Here is a 20,330-nt window from a genome sequence, read left to right on the forward strand (position 1 = left end):
ACCCCTTCGAGAGTACAGACTTGCTTGTGAAAGGCAGGAACAGACTAGAACTGTGATTTCCATTTTGCGAGGCTTAAGGTCCTTTCTAGTCTGGGTTGCTAGGTATGGGTCCTTTCTGCAGAAAAGTATGCATGCATGAATGCCAAGATTAAGAATACTGAACCAAATTAACTCAAAGGTGTCTTCCAAATCCATTCCTCCCTGTCAGTCTATGAAAGGATAAAAACGAACAACTATGTTCAACTTTGTGCTTTTGATGACATATGTCACAGCAAACCTAGCTAGACTAATGCATCATCTGTCACTTGGGGTTGATTTCTTTTTTTCACATTGAGGAAATCCCATTGCTGCTTCCCAAACTGTGAAGCTGCAGATAAAGAGGGTCACCTCTGCAAAATGAATGGAACTGTTTCTCTTAGTCATTGTACCTGTCCCCATCTGTTCCTTACTTTTAACCTTTCCATCTGAATCCTTCAGTCTCTTTTCCCTCTAACTGTGGGAAGCCTAAAGAAGAGACGAAACGGAGGACCCTATCATGTTTTAGTAAGCTAGATAATTTCAAACTTTATATTGGGACAGTTGACTCAGAGACCACAGGAAAAGCCTAGAAATTGAATAGAAATAAATGTATTAAAACAATTAGAGTAGTAGTAGACAGTGTCAAGAATGTATTGATAAGAAATCATTTATAAGCATTTAGTTATAAAGCGTGGACTTAATTTGTTAGGCTGTGCTGCATTGGCTATAATTGTACAGTAATTTTCCAGGATATGGGAAAGTGGGAGAATATGACCTTCAAGGTAAGCCTGCCATTGCTGCCATTGGCAAGGTGGGTATAACTTAAAGGTTGTTTTCAATGGTTGCTTCCTGTTGTTCTTTTGTCATTGTTTCAGAATATATTAAAAATATAAGAATTTTGTGTTACCTTGCATATACCAATTTATGACTAATTCAGATTGCCCTTCAAAAGTGAAAGAAAAGTAATTTGTGGTGATAAATTGATTCCTCAGAAATTGTCTTTATATAGACACAATAAAGCATGAACATTTTTTTTAATATATTTAAAATTTTCTGCAGTATGTTTCCAAAACAATAATTAATATCTTCCTGGTGACTAGGACTTTATAGCCCTTCCTCTTTTTCTTCCATGACTACTTTTTAAAAAAAGTATTTTCAAGAAGCAATGGGGTATGCATGGAGAATTTACTCCTAGGCAGATGGTGTGGTGCTGTGATACAAATTTTTCTCTAGCAGTAACTGGGAGAGAAGCCATGATTCACGGCTGTTAAGAGATAGGAGCCACTTTAAATGAAGGAATTAATTGCACACACAGTGATGTGTAGGAGCATCCTACGTTAACAGAAAAACACTTGTGTATGTTTTAAAAGAATCTCCAAGACTTAGCTCCTTTGTTTATTCACAGGGGTGATGGGTGAATATGAGCCAAAAATAGAAGTGCAGTTCCCAGAAACGGTCCCGACTGCAAAAGGAACAACAGTGAAGCTGGAATGCTTTGCGTTAGGAAAGTAAGTTCTGGTTTCTCTTCTCCCTTGTCCTCCCTCCAGCTTGGGCAAGTGTAGAATTTTCTTTGCACTGTTCGCCGTGATGGTTTCTGAAGTAACTGAAAAGCAAGCCAAGATTAGCAAAGTCTTTAGTGTAATTACTTGTCTGTGTGTGTTTTTTGTGAAAAATAAATATGTAAGCCTCTCTCGCTGTGATTCTGCGTGCGCATCTTTGATTTCGCCCTCTCATCATGGAGAGGGGACGTGTCATGGGACAAGAGGGATTAGCCTGCCACGATGGACATGGCCACAAAGGAGAGGAGAATGGGCAATTCTGAAAAAGTGCTTTGTTCTATTACAATGACCTGTAATGTACATGTTGTCTAACCCAGAATGACAGGAAAACAATGGCCTTCATTTGGGGTACAGTGGAGTTGACTGTTCGGAAAAATGTGGACTTTCATTCGGGTCCCAGTTTACGGAATATGCACCAAACTTGTCTTGTACTTCCTTTTAAATTGCCCGTCTCTTCTTTCTACCGTTCTGAAAATTTTATTTTATTGCAGTATAGTTGATTTACAGTATTGTGTTAATTTCTGCTGTACAGCAAAGTGAGTCAGTTTTACATATATATATATTCTTTTTCATATTCTCTTCCATTATGGTTTATTACAGGATATCGGATATAGCTCCCTATGCTGTGCAGTAGGACCGTGTTGTTTATCCATTCTCTATATACTGCTTTGCATCTGCTAATCCCAAGCTCCCAATCCATCCCTCCCCACCTCCCTCCCCCTTGTCAACCACAAGACTGTTCTCTATGTCTGTGAGTCAGTTTCTGTTTCATAGATAAGTTCATTTGTGTCATATTTTAGATTCCACACGTAAGCAATAGCATCTTCTTTCTACTTTGGATTTCGATTTCCTTCTGCTTTGGCTAGAGATTGGTAAGACCTGATATTCTCTAAGAGAGTCTTTATTTTACAGAGTCATCTGAAAATTATTCACAACTTTATTATTCAATCTGTGGAGTCTTCTTAGATAAGCCTACTTGGGAACCAGTTAGATTTTCCGTTACAGTATCTGTCAGAGGGCATAAGAGGGATGAAAAGCAGATCAGTTAAGATTTTGCCAGTAACCCTGCAGGAAAGGTTTGGCATCAGTGATAAAAACTGTCATCTGAAATAAGAATTTTTTGGTCATCTATGTACTTTAATGATACACGTGAATCTCTATGCCCAACCCCACCTATCTGGCTAACCCACTGCTAACTCCTCATCCTTTTCCTGTACCCAAATGTTGGCTAAGGCAGCAGCACTAACTTCTGCTCAACCCCTGTGTCAGCATGTAATCTATAGTCACATGATTTTGTGTTTTACAGCAGCCATGGAAGAAAGCTGTTCTTTTTTTTTTTTCAATTTTATTTTTAGCTCTAAAGGAAGGATTCTTTTGGTTTTCCTGTTTTCAAGTCATGGCAGTATATGCTGCAGTAGTATCTTTACTTTGGTGCTGAAAAATGCAGTGATCATTTTCTATGTCCTGAAAACTTACCCCGTTAAATAAATTATGACATTGCTGTAGGATTGAACACTGTACCAACATTAAAAGTCAAGTTGTAAAACAACATGTGAAACTTAGAAAATGCCCATGGTTTATTACTAAGAGACTAAAAGCAGATTGCCAAACGGTACAAGATGGTCCTGTTTTTTATTGTATATAAATATATATTTATATATATATTAGGAAACTTAATTCAAAGAAAAGATGAGAGAAGGTAACTGGATAGGCTAGGAATGTGTTTGGTGAACTCTGCAAGGTGACACCTTGAAAAATCTTCTGTGGAGGAAGACCACAAAATTTACTTTGTTTCTACTTCAAAAGGGGTATGAATTACACACTATTCACGCTGCTTGAATGGCACTAGAATGAAAACAAAGGACCCAAATTGGGCTCCTCCAATCTACACAGAAATGTTTGGGTATGCACATCCAGCTGCGGAAACACATCATCATGGCCCACTTAAGAGCAGAAAGACTATCTCTAAGTACAGTTATTTGTAAAGGCACGTATTAAGTGTCTATCTCATCACATGTAAAGACACCCAGAATGTACTTTTGATAGAGCCCTTTCTGCCTTTTGAGTTAGTGTCTGCCTAATGAACTTAAATTCCTCTAAAACAAGTATAGTGGAGTTGATGGCTCTAATTTTTTAAATACCATCTCAGGTTTTCCAGAGAAGATTAGCAAAGTCTTTAGTGTAATTACTTGTCTGTGTGTGTTTTTTGTGAAAAATAAATATGTAAACAATTGTATCCCCTGCTAGGAAGCCGCAATCTTAAAAGCTGTGGTTAGCTCACTAAACCATTGATTTGCAGATTCAGTGATGCCCTTGCAATTTAAGATGCGTTCTAACAGTTTCGGCTGGAGGATGATAGATGTCTTGAGAGTACTTAAAGACCCCACAGATTGTTTCTTTCCTTATCTCACTACTTAAGTAAAGTTTCCTGAAACCACCCTCCGAATGGACTTCTACAAGTTGATAAGGTCCCACAGAGAGTGTCCCAAGGGGCAGCAAGTAGAAGCTGCCAGTTTCTTATCCCCTGAGCCTTGAAACTGATACCACATCACTTCTGCTTTATTTCAATAGTCCAGGTAGCCAAAGAACCCACCAGGTTCAAGGAGAGGGGGGCCTGGACCTCATCTTAGTGGAAGGCATCTTTAATTCTCCACATCTGTGCATGGACATTTTTATTTTCATATTTATGATTTTAAAAGAAACAGATGCACTAGAAAAAATAGAATAAGCATATAAAAATCTGTTTTTATTTCATTGGTAATATTGCATACGATATTAACTCATTTAAGGTTAAGAAAGGTTATTTGATTTTAAGGAAAACACTAAGTATATAATAATACTGGAGATGTGGATATCACTAAAATCATCATAGTGATACGTGAATAAATGACATTTGGGGAACACTGTCTAGTGCAAGCTTATAATGCTTAGAAACAAGAAGGAAGGGGTTGTAAGGAGCATAGGTTCAAATAAAAGAAACAGTCTCTCTAACTTGATTCACTCCCATTTTTTCTTGCTATCAGTCCAGTACCTACTATTATCTGGAGAAGAGCTGATGGAAAGCCGATAGCAAGGAAAGCCAGAAGACACAAGTCGAATGGAATTCTTGAAATCCCTAATTTTCAGCAGGAGGATGCTGGTTGGTACGAATGTGTGGCTGAAAATTCAAGAGGGAAAAACATAGCAAGGGGACAGCTGACTTTCTTTGGTAAGACTGTGATTCCAGTTTATCATTTGTTGACCTTCCTGGTATTAACATTATAAGCTGGGAGGTTTGCATTCAGGTTTTTTCAGAAGGATTGTTCAAAATAGGATTGTGTAAAACCCTTGGTTTGCTGCTTAATTAGCATGCCCTGGGTGATTCTGGGTAGCGAGAGTGAGGATGGGGGGCAGGGATGGAAGATATATGCTGATACGTTTGGCGGATAGAAATTAGTGTGAACACACTTGCAAAGGACCTATTTTCTCTCCTGCCATCAAGCTGTAAAACTGACACAGGAAACATTGTGTTATTCCTGCTCCTGTTTTTGGTTTTTTTTTTAAAGCTCTCTGCTTTTCTTCGTTCGAATTTTGATTTGGAGTTTGTGTTAATCCTTTGTAATTGCTCCTATTTGGTAGTGATTTAATATGGTACCATGAACATTTCAAAATGCACATTGTCCAAATTTAGTTCTTACCAGCGTGGAGCATGACAAATCTCTCTCACCCCAAAGACCTTTTCTGCGCAGCTGCTCCTATTCCAATCGAATCATCGGCATCGATCCAAACATAATATAAATGTAAAACCTCTAGCAAGTGGTCATCAATTGAGCCTATCTTGGAAACCCTGTTAGGGTATTGATTTGAAATCCAGAAAGGGATTTCATTGGATAGGCATTTTGAAAGCAAATTGAGTTCTCCCAAATTGGAACATGCCTGAATCCCATCTGTCTGGGGTATTGAAAATAAATATTATAGATTGATAAGTATTCAAGAATGGCTTAAATAAACAACAGTGTATATTAAAAGGATGAGAGCAGTTCTTTAGGCAGGGGCAAGTTGTAGCAAAGGCTTTAAACTTTCCTATTTCTTGCAGTAACTAATACCATGAAAGTCTATTTATTTCATCAGTTCTTCTTCCAGAACGTTTTGATTTTCAGATATGGGGAAAGAATTTTGTTCAGTGATCATGCAAGGTTTTCTAGAAGCATGATTAGAAACTGGGTGGAGATTTTGAATATCAGCTAGCCTTCAGCAACCTCCCCCATCTGACCCTCAGCATTTTGGACTCATACTTCTGACATTGACCAGTTGGTGGAAGAACACACGTGATTTTACCAAGTGCGTCACGTGATGACTTCAGCACCCATTGTTTGAATAAATATGCACTCTTTTTTAATCACGCATCTTCCTTCAACAATAAAGGACCAGCTCTACTCATGCCAGATGACAGACTCGATGCTTGATCTTTGCTCTTTCTTAAACTGTCATGGTTGATACCTTATTTAATTGGTTGAAAAGCAAAAGACATCACAGTTCATTGGCTGGAAAAACATAAGACTGAAGGTTACAGATTTGTTCAGTGAGATGCACTTGCTGTCTTTTTTAAGTGTTTAGGATACATTCTTCTCTCCAGTGTAATAATTATTTCTCCTGTATCAGGTAGGAACAACCTGAAAATATTCAGGTAAATGGCCAATTTTTTTTTTTAATTAGTTGGTTAGATATTTCCATCCAGTGGCGGTGGTTCCTAAGTGTTACTTGTGTTGCTCAAATAATTGATTGAAGTCATTTTTCACTTTCATGATTTTCTTTGAAGTGAGATATCTGTTTTCAGTATGTTAAAAAGGTGTGAAATAGTCTGCTACCAGGAGTTGACATAGTGCTTTCTAGTAGGTCAGAGGTTTCCTGCACCAGAAATAGAAGAGTCCAATGTTACTGTTGTGGAGAATCAGCCTTGTCACTGGCCTTCAGCCTTGTATAGTGAAAGGTTTTCTCAGGGGTCCTGCCTGGAGATGAAAATCAGGTCCTAACAGTGTTTCCCTTTTAAATGAACTTGTCTGCATCCGTGCATGGAGAAAAAAGCAGAATGAAATTTGCCTACTTTCTGAAGATAACTCAGCTTTTTCCTCAGTTGTCAACCACCCTTGGTGTTAGTTAGAAACTTGTCTAATAAGTTGACTTTCATGGTGCTGGGCTTTTGCATCTATGTTTATTCTTTTGTTTTTCCTCAACTAGCGTATCAGCGACACAGAAATTATCAAATTGTTTTCATTGTCACAGGAGAGCTTAATTATACAAAAGTGCTTGGCTGTCATTTTTTTTTCTTTCTATTTATATATTTTTTCTGGTCTCTAGTGGGTTTGTCCAGTGCTGTGTTTCTGATATCCAGCTGCCTAGATCTCCAAGTTAAATGAGTAATTATCATTAAAGTCACCATATATTTCACAGAAGGGGAGAAAGTAGCCCCAGTCACTTATCCATGAACGTTCTGTCTTTGTTAACAAGAAAATTTCTTACAACATTAAGATGTGCTGTGATCGGGGATTATAAACCATGGGTTTCAGCTTAGAAACCTGCGTCTCCTTTTTGGTTCCAAGTTGCTGCATCCCATTCATCAGCTCTTCACTTCAGCAACCACGGACAGGTGTGCTCACTCCTGTTCTGGCCTGACAAAATGGCAATTTTTCTGATCCTGCCCTAAAACCCTTTCACCTTCCTCCAAAGGCCTGCTGGGCATGGTTCCATTGCTCCTACGTTCCCTGTGTCAGGATGATAGAAGCCCCTGTTCCTGGTTGGTGTGTTTCCACTGTGGCTGTCTCTTTAGGTTAGCATGTGCTACTCGTGGTTGCGATATGGGAAGAACTGAAACTAGTTCAGACATAAAACATTTTTACCCATCTCCATTTTCCCAATTTATTTTTGCCATGACCTATACTTGTCTGTGTGGTCTAATTTTAATCTGCTCTTTCAGATATTTTTGAGCATACAAAACTTCCTAAAAATAGATCTGTTATATATTCAGGGTTAAAATACTACAGATATTTGTTACTTAAAGGTTGACATTTTCCAAAATGACTTTAATATATTATTAATTTGTTCCAAAGAAATTTTTATTGCCTACCATATGGCAGGCAATGTTGGGCACTTAGGGTTGTAAGACAAATCCCTGCCTTCAAGGAGCTTGTCTTTTACTAGAAGCTGATGGGCAATTTATTATTAAGCAAATAAATGAACTAGAAAATTTCATAGTGTGGTAAGAGTTGTGAAGAAAATGAGTAGGATGATATGATAGCAAATAACTAGGAGCAGAAGAAAGGCTTCATAAGATAAGGTAGTCAGGGAAGACTTGTCTGAGATTTGACTTTGGAGCTGAAACCTAAAGGATGAAAAAGAGCCAGGCTTTCAAGGAGTGGTACATTCCAGGCAGAAGGTAAGGAAGTACAAAGGCCCTGAGACAGGAAACTACTTAACATTGCAATTAACACTGCATTGTGAGATATATCAAGGAAGCTAGTGTAACTTAGTCATAGTGAGAAAGGGCAAAAGGTTTGGAAACATAGGAGGGTGACACATTATGCAGTACCTTGTAAGCCAGCCACAGAGTTCGGGATTTATTCTGATCATAACGGGAAACCAGTGGAGGATTTTAAGCAGGGGAATGACTCAATCACATTCATGCTTTTAAAAGACCACTCTGGTTGTTTTGTGGTGATTAGATTATAGGGAACCAAGAGTAAAAGCAGGACAACCGGTCAAGAAGCCAACCAGGTGAGAGAGGTTGGTGGCTAGGACTCAAAGAAGGAAAATAAATGGAGGCTTGACATATATTTTGGAGTTAGAATGAATAAGACACTCCCAAGTCATTCCTACACTTAGACATTTTATAGATAAGGAAGTTGATTCCCAAAGAGAAAATGTTACTGATTGAAGTTACATGGTTAAGTAGAGCTAGATTCCAAATGCTATGCCTGTTCCTTCATGCTAGAGGTTGTCAAACTTCATTGTGCTTTAGAGTAATCTGAAAATTTTATTAAAATACAGAATACTGCGTTCTATCCCCAGAAGTTCTGATTCTGTAGAACTAGGGTGGGACCTGAGAATTTGTATTTCTGTTAAGTTCCCTGGTCATGCTTATGCAGCTTGTCTGGAGTCCACAGTGTAAGAACCATTGCTCTCGTGCTAGGCTGTTTTCAAGTGGTAGAGTGAATCCTAAGATTAAATTACATGCAAGCAAAGGTGTTCCTGCTTCCCATGAAAGCTAGCAGCTTGCTGTCACATCAAGCATTATGGCCAATCTACATAGGCAAAGTAGGAGGGTGCTAAAGTAATTATCTTTGAATAAAGGAAAGGGAAGTATAAAATAGATTTAATTCACTTGATAATTATTCATCTTTCCACCTCATTATGTCTGTATAGTCACTTCCTTTTTGCACAAATAGACCAATAGAGTAACATCATTTACAAGAATGAAGCATGAACTAAAGGAACCTGATATTTAATGCCTTTTGTTCAGTTTCTCCTATATGTAACGGGTGTTAAGAGAGTAAAATCATCTTCACCATGAGGAAATAGGGAATATAATATTTGAGCGGTGAACAGGCTGTTGTTCATAGAATCCTATAATGTTTGAGCTGGAAGGATCTACTGGGGCCAACTCATTGATTTTTATTTTTAATTTATTTTATTTATTCTTATTTTTGGCTGCATTGGGTCTTCGTTGCTGTGCGCGGGCTTTCTCTAGTTGTGGTGAGCAGGGGCTACTCTTGGTTGCGGTGCGCGGGCTTCTCATTGCAGTGGCTTCTCTCGTTGCGGAGCACAGGCTCTAGGTGCGCGGGCTTCAGTAGTTGTGGGGTGAGGGCTCGGTAGTTGTGGCTTGCGGGCTCTAGAGCGCAGGCTCAGTAGTAGTGGCGCATGAGCTTAGCTGCTCCACAGCATGTGAGATCTTCCCAGCCAGGGCTTGAACCCGTGTCCCTTGCATTGGCAGGCGGATTCTTAACCATTGCGCCACCAGGGAAGCCCTTCTCTTTGATTTTTATAAGTTAAAAAAAAAGAAAAAGAAAAAGAAAAAAAGGCCCAGAGACATAAAATAACTTACCCAAGGTGATAGAATGAGCGAGAATCAGAGCTATGACTAGACCTGCTCTTTCTGTGTTCCTTTTCCTGCCAATAAGACATTTTAATAAAATAGGTAAAGGGGAAAAAAAATTCATCAATTATCCAGATACTTTTTCTGCTTATTTTCCACAACCAAAGTCATAAATTAAAACATCCAGTTGAACAGTTGACTTATTCACTTCCTATTTTCCAAGGTGATCACCTGATTATTGAGTCCAAAAGAGCTCTTTTTTATTTTCCTCTCCAACTTACATCTATGGCTATATGTCTAGACCTTGTGGGCCATGGTCCTTTGGCTCTAAAGGCAAAACTGTAGCCATGATGACACTGCACCTGGTGTTGGATTATCTCTAAGGTCAGAATACAGAAGCATCGTGTAGCATCTCATACTAATTTCCCCACAGATGTGCTATGTATATGTGATCACTAGATCAGTTCACTCACTGAACTATTCAGCCCCACAAAGTGGCTTAAAAGATAGAGTGACCAAAAAATGAACACAGCAGATAAGGTAATTTTGCAGTAAAGCCGTAGTCTGCTTAATTGTCCTAGACAGAACTGATATCGAGACCCTCAGTATCCTTGAGTGTCGCTTCAGATAGTCAGCAATCTTTGTTTCCTTCACTTCAGCTGGTAGTTCCAATTAAGTGGGTTGGTGCAGTTTTTCAAGGGGTGCACATTGAAACATTTTGTAAATAATGGTCAGTGGGAAGTAATACAGGAGTAGGGTTACAGGGTCCTTACCCCATGAGAAACTTCAGACCAGGGAAGAAAAAGTCACATCAAAGACAATGTACTGAAATGCAGTTCCATTCCCTTACTCTGTTGTCACTGAAGGCAGATGTAACTGTTACAATTTTTATCTATCAAGGAATATTGTTTAAATTTACTTGTAGCAAGTTTTGCATACATGGATTCATTTATCTGAAAGTTTCCATGCTTCTCTAAAGCTGGAGTCCTCCAATTTTGGCTTTCAGGTCCCCTTTTCACTCTGAAAGATTATTGTGTACTCCAAAAAACTTTTGATTATGTGGGTTATTTCTACCAATATATAGCATATTAGAAATTAATCCCAAGAATTTGAGTACTTTATTTTAAAATGACAACAGTATAATCAGTGCATATTAACATAATTAACAATTTTAAGAAAACTGTATTTTTCCAAACAAAAAAGAGGGATGTTGTTTAGGTTTTTGCAAATACCTTTAATGTCTGTCTTAGCAGAAAAAACTAGATTCTGGTACGTGCTTCTGTATTTAATCTGTCATGATTGTTGTTTTGGTTGAAGTGTACAAAGAAAATCTGATCTCACACAGATGTGTAGGTGGAAAGAAAGGCTCTCATGGACTCTCTGAAAGAGACTTGGGGAACACCAGTGGTCCTGAGACCACACTTTGAGAACCATGGGTCCAAAAGAATACTCCCTTCTCCATTGACAGTAGGGGCATAGTTTGAGAGCCTGTCAGGAGAGCACGGACGTTGAAGCCAAGCAAGGCCTGTGTACCAGTCCTAACTGAGCCACTCTCTGAATCTGGACTTTAATGTCCCTGGACCTCATCTGTAAAATGGGGATAATGACACTTAACTTGCAGGTTATTATGAGGTCGAGAAATAACACATATAAAGTGATGCTGATTGAGATATTATGTAAATACTTTAGTGTCTGTGATTGGTAGTACTTTGCTCAGAAGGTGAATAGGGGATGGAGAAAGGAATGTATTTAACCCAATAAGAGCACATTCAGAGAAACAGTAGGCAGTGACTGAGTTGAGGATTAAAAAGAAACATAAAGAAATTAGTCTGTGTTAAACTAGATAATAACTTGGTTTGTTTGGGTGGCAGTGGGCTTAGTGGGCTTTTCATGAATGTATGGCTAATTTCCAATCCTTTTTTATTCATTGATTCATTTCTCAAGTTCTGAAATGACTACAGCACATCCAGGAAGAAAAGAGAAAACGTATGCTCTTATAGAAATTAGGTAGCAGTAAAAGAGTTAAACCAACCCATTCAAAAACAATACACGTGATGGCACAGAACAGTTTTGCTGTTTGTGCCCTATGAGCTGTATGTGTTCAGGAGGATAGCAGTTGACAGATCAGGGAAGACTTCATGGAGGAGGTGTTTCCGTAGAGTGAACACTGGGTAGGGATGAAGGGGAGGAGAACATTCCAAAAACACAAGTTGTTTTGAACAAAGATATGAGGCAGGAGCTGGCTTATTGGATTTGAGAACAAAGAAGGCCCTCATTTGACAGGAGCTGTGTTTTCACTGGGCATACTTGGAGAGAAAGTGAGAGAACTAGGTAGAACCAGATGACAGAGCACTTTAAATATTAGCCTAAAAATATGAAATGATGGCAATGTTCTCTTAATTTGTAGAGCATTTACAGTGTGCAAAGCACATTCGCACATCCTATCCATTATCTCATGCATGGATTACTTCCTACAATCATATCTGTTTTATATATTAATGAGTACCTATTAATAGAAACGTACCTGCTTTTGGTTACCCTTAAGTGTGCCTTCACATAGTTGGTTTTTATATTCTTTGTGGCTTATCATTGTTACCTGTGAGACAGGTGGCCTGGTGGCACCTCCTGTGCCATTGCCAGCAGTAAAAGTACAGTGCAACTTACATAGAGATGAAGAGATCACAAATAGGAAAGTCTGAGTGAAGCACTAATTAACAGAGAACCCAGGAGATCCAAGAATTCAGATGGTTCAAGAGGCAATTAAAGGTTTAGCACATTAAATTCAGAAGGGACTTTAGACACCATCAAGTCCAGCCTCCCCTTGATTCAAATGAGAAAATGTACGCACTCAATCTCCAGGTTCCAAATTCAAAGCTCTTTCTACAAAAGGACAAGATTTAGATACCTCAAAATAGTACTTTTCAACATGTATGTATTGTTAACAATTGTCACGTTACTTTTTTAAACATGAAATTTTCAATATTTAAAACAAAGGAAGGCTGTCCTAGTTGAAGGACGTCCCTCCCAAGAACTCTCTGAGCGTCATAGAACTGAATTTGAAAACCCTCATTAGCAGGGATCCTCAACCCCCGGCCACGGACCGGTACCTGTCCCTGGCCTGTTAGGTACAGCAGGTGGTGAGCGGCGGGCGAGTGAGAGAAGCTTCACCTGTGTTTACAGCAGCTCCCCATCGCTCACGTTACCACCTGAGCTCCACCTCCTGTCGGATCAGCGTAGGCATTAGTTTCTCAGAGAAGCGCGAACCCTACTGTGGACTGAGCATACAAGGGATCTAGGTTGCGTGCTCCTTATGAGAACCTAATGCCTGATGATGTGAGGTGGAGCTGAGGCGGTGATGCTAGTGCCGGGGAATGGCTGCAAATACAGGTTATCATTAGCAGAGATGTTTGACTGCCCTGAGACCATAATAAATCAATTGCTTGCAGAAACACTATCAGTGAGTGGCAAGTGACAATTAAGCTGCATCTTATGGAGTAGACTGGACATAAGCAACACACTTTGGGTGTCACTGTCTCCCATCACCCCCAGATGGGACCATCTAGTTGCAGGAAAACAAGCTCAGGGCTCCCAGTGATTCTGCATTATGGTGAGTTGTATAATTATTTCATTATATATTGCAATATAATAATAATAGAATAAAGTGCACAATAAATGTAATGCGCTTGAGTCATCCCGCCGCCAGTCCATGGAAACATTATCTTCCACAAAACTGGTCCCTGATGCCAAAAAGGTTGGGGACCGCTGCCCATTAGGATATTGATTGCTGGTGTTGTGTGGGGAGTGGATGAGAGCCTGAAGTCAGAGGACTGGAGATTATGAGGGGAGATCAAATTTGGACCCTAGCACAGAACACAGTATGAGTATTTCTTGTGAAGCTCGTCCTTCCTTTTAGTGACTTCTGCAAATGAGAAGTTGAGGGTTTAAGAGGAAACTATAACAATAAACTGGAAGACTCTCTACAGTAAGGTTGGAAAATGAATAGTCCAAGTGCCAATACTGGGGATGTTGGATTCAAGGTAAAGATACTGACAGTATCTCAATGATTCTGTCAACACTATAAGAATTCCAGCTGGAGATAAAGATTTGGGAAGCAACTATGTATATGGTAAACTGAAGCCAAGTACTTATCTTCAGGCTCATAGAGCTCACTATCAGTGTAATTCTTAAGTAATGTTAGCCAAACCTCTGCATTCCTTGGACGTGATTCATCTTCTCCAAGACTGTGTAAGCGACCAGAAATAATTTTGAATGGCTACAGGTCATCATCCTAATAGCAGTTTAAATTGTTTTTCCCCATTATATCCTTTCTTTAAAATTTTTAACCTTCTAAGGTCTAAGGCTCATGATGGCATTTCTTTCTACCAGAAATTTCTGGTTTTGGACAGTTAGAGAGCCAGATACGGCTGAGAATTGTTTGACCACTAAGTTCAAATTATATCTGTCTGCAATATAAATTGTTATTGGATAAGATGCTTACATGATTCCAGTGGCTGGAATACACATTGACTTAGGTCATTTCTGGCAGTTATTGAACTAAAGATTGAAAAGAAGAGCTTGTTCATTTATCCAACAGACTAACAGTGTCACAGGGTCAAATAAAACACAACCATTTAACCTTATATTTGAATTTGTATCTTGAGAACAAGACTTAAGATGTTTTAGAGGAGAGATTCTTCTATTCAAACCTTGAGAGAACATGAATGGCAAAACAGATGGTTCTGTTTTAATATGTGGATATGATTAATTCTGTTTAGTTTTTGGGATCTATATATATAATGCCCCAAAAGGCATTTAGACATAACCTTCTTTCTGAAATAATAGGACTGAATCAACCTGTTCAAGCCTTCCTTGGAGCTATTTTTTAGGCATGGAGTTATAAAATGTAGTCAAACCTAGATATTAGGTGATAAATACAATGGACCCAAATACATTATCCAAAACAAGTTACAGGAAACAATATTTTCTATTATGCACTAAAATGGACCATTTGTCATCCAAGGACTTTGAACTGGGTGACCCAAAGAACTATGTAGAGATATGAATAATTTCCATCAGGCACAGGACTATTCTATTAGAAAAAACTCACCCACTTAGAGATGATTCATCCAATCTAAGTGAGTGGCAGGAGAAACCTTCACTGTGTGGGCTTTTGCCCTGTAGATCTGCAGTTGGCATGTTAAAAAACAACATTATCTCATTCTTTGCCATTTATATAATATGATCTTCCAATCCTGATCCCCCTGGGCCCATGTCCAGGTATTGACTTCAAGAGGGACATGTTTATATCATTTCAAATTTGGCATCTATGAATTCATTTTACTTCGGGAGGAATAGGTTTTTAACCATTCAAATTTGTTTTTCACGAATTAATTTTACTTAAAAAAAAAAAAAAAAAGGAAAGTACCTGACGATGTCTCACAAAGGCTGAATTTGCTATTGATTTCACCTTGACCAGCACAAATCACTACCATTGAACATTCCTGTCGAGCACCTTAACCTCCATAACCCTGTTGCAAGAGACAGAATGAGCCCTCAGAAGTGTTTAATTAGTTAGAACTTTGCAAGGTCTTTTCCAAATCCTCTCAAGGCCCTCCCTTCCCTTCCCCATCTCCTTTTTTGAGATTGCAAGGTAGTGCTTCCAGCTTTCTGTATGTTTGAAAGAAAGCAATGAATAAGCCCAAGAGTTACAGGAAATCTATGACATTGAAATCTCTGTCTCTGCACATGGTTTTGATGTTTCCTTTTTGAACTTCAACTTGACATTGCTTCATAAGTTACATTTGCCCTTCCATTTTTTTTCTTCCTCACTCTCTTTGAAAAGTTTGGCTTAGTTGTTAATATTCCACACAGATTTCTATAGCTTTTCTTTTTTGCTTTGTTTTCATAAACTCTGTGGGGGGTAAATATTCAGCAGATTGAATGTGAAATCAGGCAGACAACTGCCATTAGCCTTATCAGGGTTACACATCAGATTTTCCAGGCAGAGAACTAAAAAGGTGTCTACCTTTTGAGCTCCTTTGCATTAGCAGCAGGAAGATTAAGAACAATGGTAGGCTTGCAGCTCTTTCAAGGATAAAGGTCATAACCCTTCGTTCAAGTTAATACTTGTTGATGTTATGACTTTTTTGAAAGTTGACCCTTTCAGCCTCTCCGCATGTGCAACAATGCATCATCCCCATCAGTAGAGGATTTGTAAAATTGTGCTTTGCTCTTTGAAAAACATGAATTGCTTATAGATGGATAAAAGGAGAAAGCAGCGTTTATTCAGGGACCTAGAGACCTCTGCTGGTTAAGTGACTTGTTAGTGTTTTTCCAGTTTCATTTATTGCTGGGAAGATAAGATAGCTTGGCCTCGGCACTAGTCATTTCCTTTTGCATTGAATTATGGATGATCAGTAGCCTCACTGAATAAAGATACTGAGGTCAAGTCAGCAAAGAGACGTGTTAAGAATATTGAGTAGCATCTTCTAATTAAATACTGATACCAGTTCTGACTATTAAGTTTACCTTGGTAGGCATTATCCTATGGAAGTGCCTTGTTAGAAGATAACATTCCAGAATGACAGCTGTGCTTCTCTCCTGCATGAACTTTGGGCTGAGGGTCTTCTGCCTAAATATGTTTGCTATTATAGTTACCAATGGCACGAATTGTGCTTTAGGGAAGGCTTGGTATTGATGAAGACTTTTTAGGGAATGTAGGTTAACATTGTCTTTATCTCCCTTAAGAACAAGGAAAGAAAATATGACCTTAATTGAAGCATGAAAAATTTGGCACAATTTTGGTGGGGAGAGAGGAAGAGGGCGTTGGGCAGTGTGGGAATTAAGTGCTGTCTTGAATTCCTGTGTTAGATTGTGGGCAGGACTTGATTTCCTGAGAAGGTTTTGGTAAAAACCAGGGCTCATTCAGAGATTTGGAATTCCAGGGCCATACACTTGTGGATGACATTCTATCAATATGAAAGAAGTCAATAATAGAAAATGATGATAGCCTCGAAGGAGAAAGGAGTCACAAAAAGTATCCATATGATGTGTGTGAGAGACACCCAGAAATATAGTGCCTTAAATAAGAAGTTTATTTCTCTCACATGTATCTCTCCAAAAATAGGCAGGTGGGTCTGGTGCTGCTTTATTCCACAAGGTCATTCAAGGTCCGAGGCTGGCAGGTCAGCATTTTCATCCTACATAGCTTCATCTCTGAGCTCAAAGCTGTTTCAGTTGTTGCTTTTTCCAATCAGTGGGGAAGGCAGTGAGAGTCCAGGACAAGTATCTTTAAGTCAGTAACCTGGAAGTTGCTCGTATCACTTTCACACACACCACATATCATTGGTATGAACTTAGTCCCATGGTTACCACCAGCTGCAGAGGAATCTTGGAAATGCAGTGTGTAGCTAGAAAAAACATGAGCCCAGCTAAAAGTAGTAGGCTGGTGGTGGGAGATATCTCTTATTAAAAGGAAAAAAGGAAGAATAGATATTCGGGGGGAAGGGCAGTTAATTTCACCATATGACTCAGGGTAGTGTTATTCATTCTGCCTTTAGTGATGAAAAAACCAGCCACGTGGGCTGCAAAAATATGACATTCAGAGTTGGACATAGGGTGGGTGTTTTCTAAAAGCACCCCCTGAACTTCTACCCAGCTTTGTAATTTGCATACCCTCTGGAAAAGGAATTTTATTATAAGCCTATTTTTGTCCCTTGATTGCATATGATAAACATGGATTGAACATACACTGAATGTATGTCTTTGCTTTGTGAACTGCTATAGCTCAACCTAATTGGATTCAAAAAATAAATGACATTCATGTGGCCATTGAAGAAAATGTCTTCTGGGAATGTAAAGCCAATGGAAGGCCCAAACCTACATACAGGTGGCTGAAAAATGGTGAACCACTGTTAACTCGGGTAAGCAAATGGATGATAATTGTGTCTTAATATTTACTGTAATGTTGAATGTGGTGTTGTTGCTATGCAAACAGAAAAATGACCAGTTGTCTCCAAAATAATATGCAACCCAATGCCATAAATAGTGGAAAAAGTGAAAGCGAATGCAGTTGATAAATACAAACTGTACATAAATCTGATTCTCCAGCCTTGTTCAACCTTGTTAAGCATCTTTTGTTCATCTTTGGCCTTCAGAGATTAACATCTCTGGCTTTCTAATTGGAAAGTTATGCTGAAGGTCTGGAACATGTAATTGTGCTAAGACACAAATTTGTGTGTATGCTAGACAAGAATGAGTGAGTAACACCTTTCAGCATCCAAATTCTCCCCTTCAGTGTGGTTTTATTATCGTCTTCCGTCTGAGGAGACTAGTGGACAAATGGTCCAGTATGTTCACCAGCAGAATGCCCACTCTGCCTCAGACGTTTAGCAATGCCATATGCGAGCTCGAGACTAACACCTCTAATGCAACAGAAATAGAAGAAAAACTAAAAGTGATGAGTGAGGCCGGAGGCACCAGCCTATAGGCCCTGAAGCAGGCAGTAGTAGCTGAGAGCTCAGGTATTAAAAAATCCTCTCTGGAGACAAGGGTACAATATCCTTGTAGCTAAGGCTTAAGTGCAAAAGCAAACAAACTGCTGCCTGGCTTAATAGGACTCTGTGACGTAAGAGAGGTGGAAGGTACCAGGTTATGCCCCCCACTGGCCCTGGACGGGAATTGCAGTAGCCCCAGCATCCTCCCAGATCAGGACCTGAGAGAAGCCATGAGTAGTTCTGCTTCTGGACCAGCGGCCCAGGGGTTGAGGTGGAGGCAACCACAAAACTGCTAAATAGAGGGGAAAAGACAGACAAAAATAGCTCCTTTTCAAAATAAGCCTGCACACCAATATTCCAAACCATATGCAAAAAAAATATTTTTAGAAAGATAACCAACCTGTAGAACAGTCTAACACATAAATCAGAATAAGTCTGTTAAGGATGCTCAAAGAGATAAGTGAAGGAACAATGCCCATAAAAATAAATGAAGGTGGGACCTTAAAATGAAGAACAGTTGTGTCCAGTTTAATTTTCCTTATGTATTTTCCTAGTGAAGTCAAATGTTCGCTGAAAGTTGACATTTTCTTCAGGCCCCAAGTTGAGAGCCAGTTTTTTTGTGCTCAGGTTTCCTCCCCCGTCAGCCCCCAGAGAAGAGCAACTGCTCTGAGCGCTGGCCGGGACGTCAGTGTGGTGTGTGCAGCCGCAGAAATGGGCTGCTGTGATGAGCCTGGTCCACAGCCTGCCACCCACACCTCTGCCTGTCACTGCTGGACTCTTTTTGGTCCCATGATTCTCTCAATTCTAAAAGCCAAACTCAAATCGCTAGAGTGTAAGTACCCAGGTAACTGGCATTTTCTTCCCTTTATTTAATGTGAGAGAACATGGATGCTGAGAGTTGATCAAAGCCTAATATGGAGTCCACCCAACTAAATCACAACCCCGGAGCAACCAGAAAACCAGTAGGTCTTTATATATTTTACTTTCTTAAATGGCAGGTCTCCTGGAGAAGAGGAGATCCTTTTGGGTACTTATAAAAATTGACCCCTCAAGTTACGTAGCCTCAGGCTGATGAATGAGGATGGTCTATTGTTGCATACACTAACTTTGCTTTCTTCAGATTGGCTACCAGCAGATGGTCCTAAGCTTAGATCATGCCACCGATAGCAATTGAGTAAGGGAACATTAAATTATTAATACCTACTCTTTTTCTTAGTAAATTTCAGCTGACATTAAATATTTGTCTCTGCTTCATCCAAGAAGATTACAATCCTATTAACCTTCAAAGTGTTGCCTGATCATAATCTGAGTGTTTTAACTACTCTAAACGGTAAACTTACTTGTATTTCCCACTTCTCACCCACAGTTAGCACAAAGCCTTGGAGTAAAAAAAGCATTGTAAATTTCAACTTCATCAGTTTAGAGGGGATATTAATCTGAATGGTTTCACTATTAAACCAATGAGAGCTCAAGAGAGTCCTACAATTTAAATTCCATTTACCAACTGATGTACGGGTTGTTCCATTTAGCATCTGACCTGCCACAAATTTAGTTGACAGATAAATAGATCATGGTATGTAAATTGCTTATGTGATAGCTATTTTCTTCCCATTAAGCCCCTTTGATATAACATGCAGCAAAATTGCCTTAAGGTCTCAGTTGTAGAAGGTCATTGTTTTGTGTTCCTCTTTTCTTTCACAGGATAGAATTCATATCGAGCAAGGAACACTCAACATAACAATAGTGAACCTCTCAGATGCTGGCATGTATCAGTGTGTGGCAGAAAATAAACATGGAGTTATCTTTTCCAGCGCAGAGCTTAGTGTTATAGGTGAGTCTTTATACTGGAAAGAAAAAAAGTAAAAACTCTTAAAATCACTAAACTACCATGTCCTCTGCCAAACATAAACGTTCAATCCAAGAAAAAGGGGTGAAGAAATCTTTATACCGAAGATATCGCTCGAGAAACAAGGAATGCATTCTGCAAGCATTAAGAAGAGACCACTTTCTAAATCAGTTTCTCCTGATGCTTACAATGGGTGACGCAGTTCCCTTGGCGCTCATTTTTATTCCTCTATCAGCCCCTCTTCTAAATTGAGTGAAGTTTATGAAATGCTTTGGCGTCTGTTGCTATCACTCTGATTGGGCTTGGAGAGAGGAAGAGCAGACTTGGTGTGGAAAGGTGTATTT

General features: G+C 39.2%; 1 protein-coding gene across 8 annotated transcripts in view; it reads left to right on the forward strand.

The window, feature by feature from the left end:
* Positions 1 to 20,330, forward strand: part of CNTN4 (contactin 4) — a 928,656-nt gene that overhangs the window by 755,486 nt on the left and 152,840 nt on the right. For all 8 annotated transcript variants that reach the window (XM_082412135.1, XM_082412132.1, XM_082412131.1 and 5 more), the window contains 4 exons: positions 1,424 to 1,526; positions 4,601 to 4,785; positions 17,431 to 17,567; positions 19,842 to 19,971. In XM_082412135.1, the coding sequence (XP_082268261.1) occupies positions 1,424 to 1,526; positions 4,601 to 4,785; positions 17,431 to 17,567; positions 19,842 to 19,971 (555 nt within the window). The remainder of the gene's footprint in view (positions 1 to 1,423; positions 1,527 to 4,600; positions 4,786 to 17,430; positions 17,568 to 19,841; positions 19,972 to 20,330) is intronic.

Source organism: Balaenoptera physalus (assembly GCF_965194825.1).
Source record: "Balaenoptera physalus genome assembly, chromosome: 11".
NCBI lineage: Eukaryota > Metazoa > Chordata > Mammalia > Artiodactyla > Balaenopteridae > Balaenoptera > Balaenoptera physalus.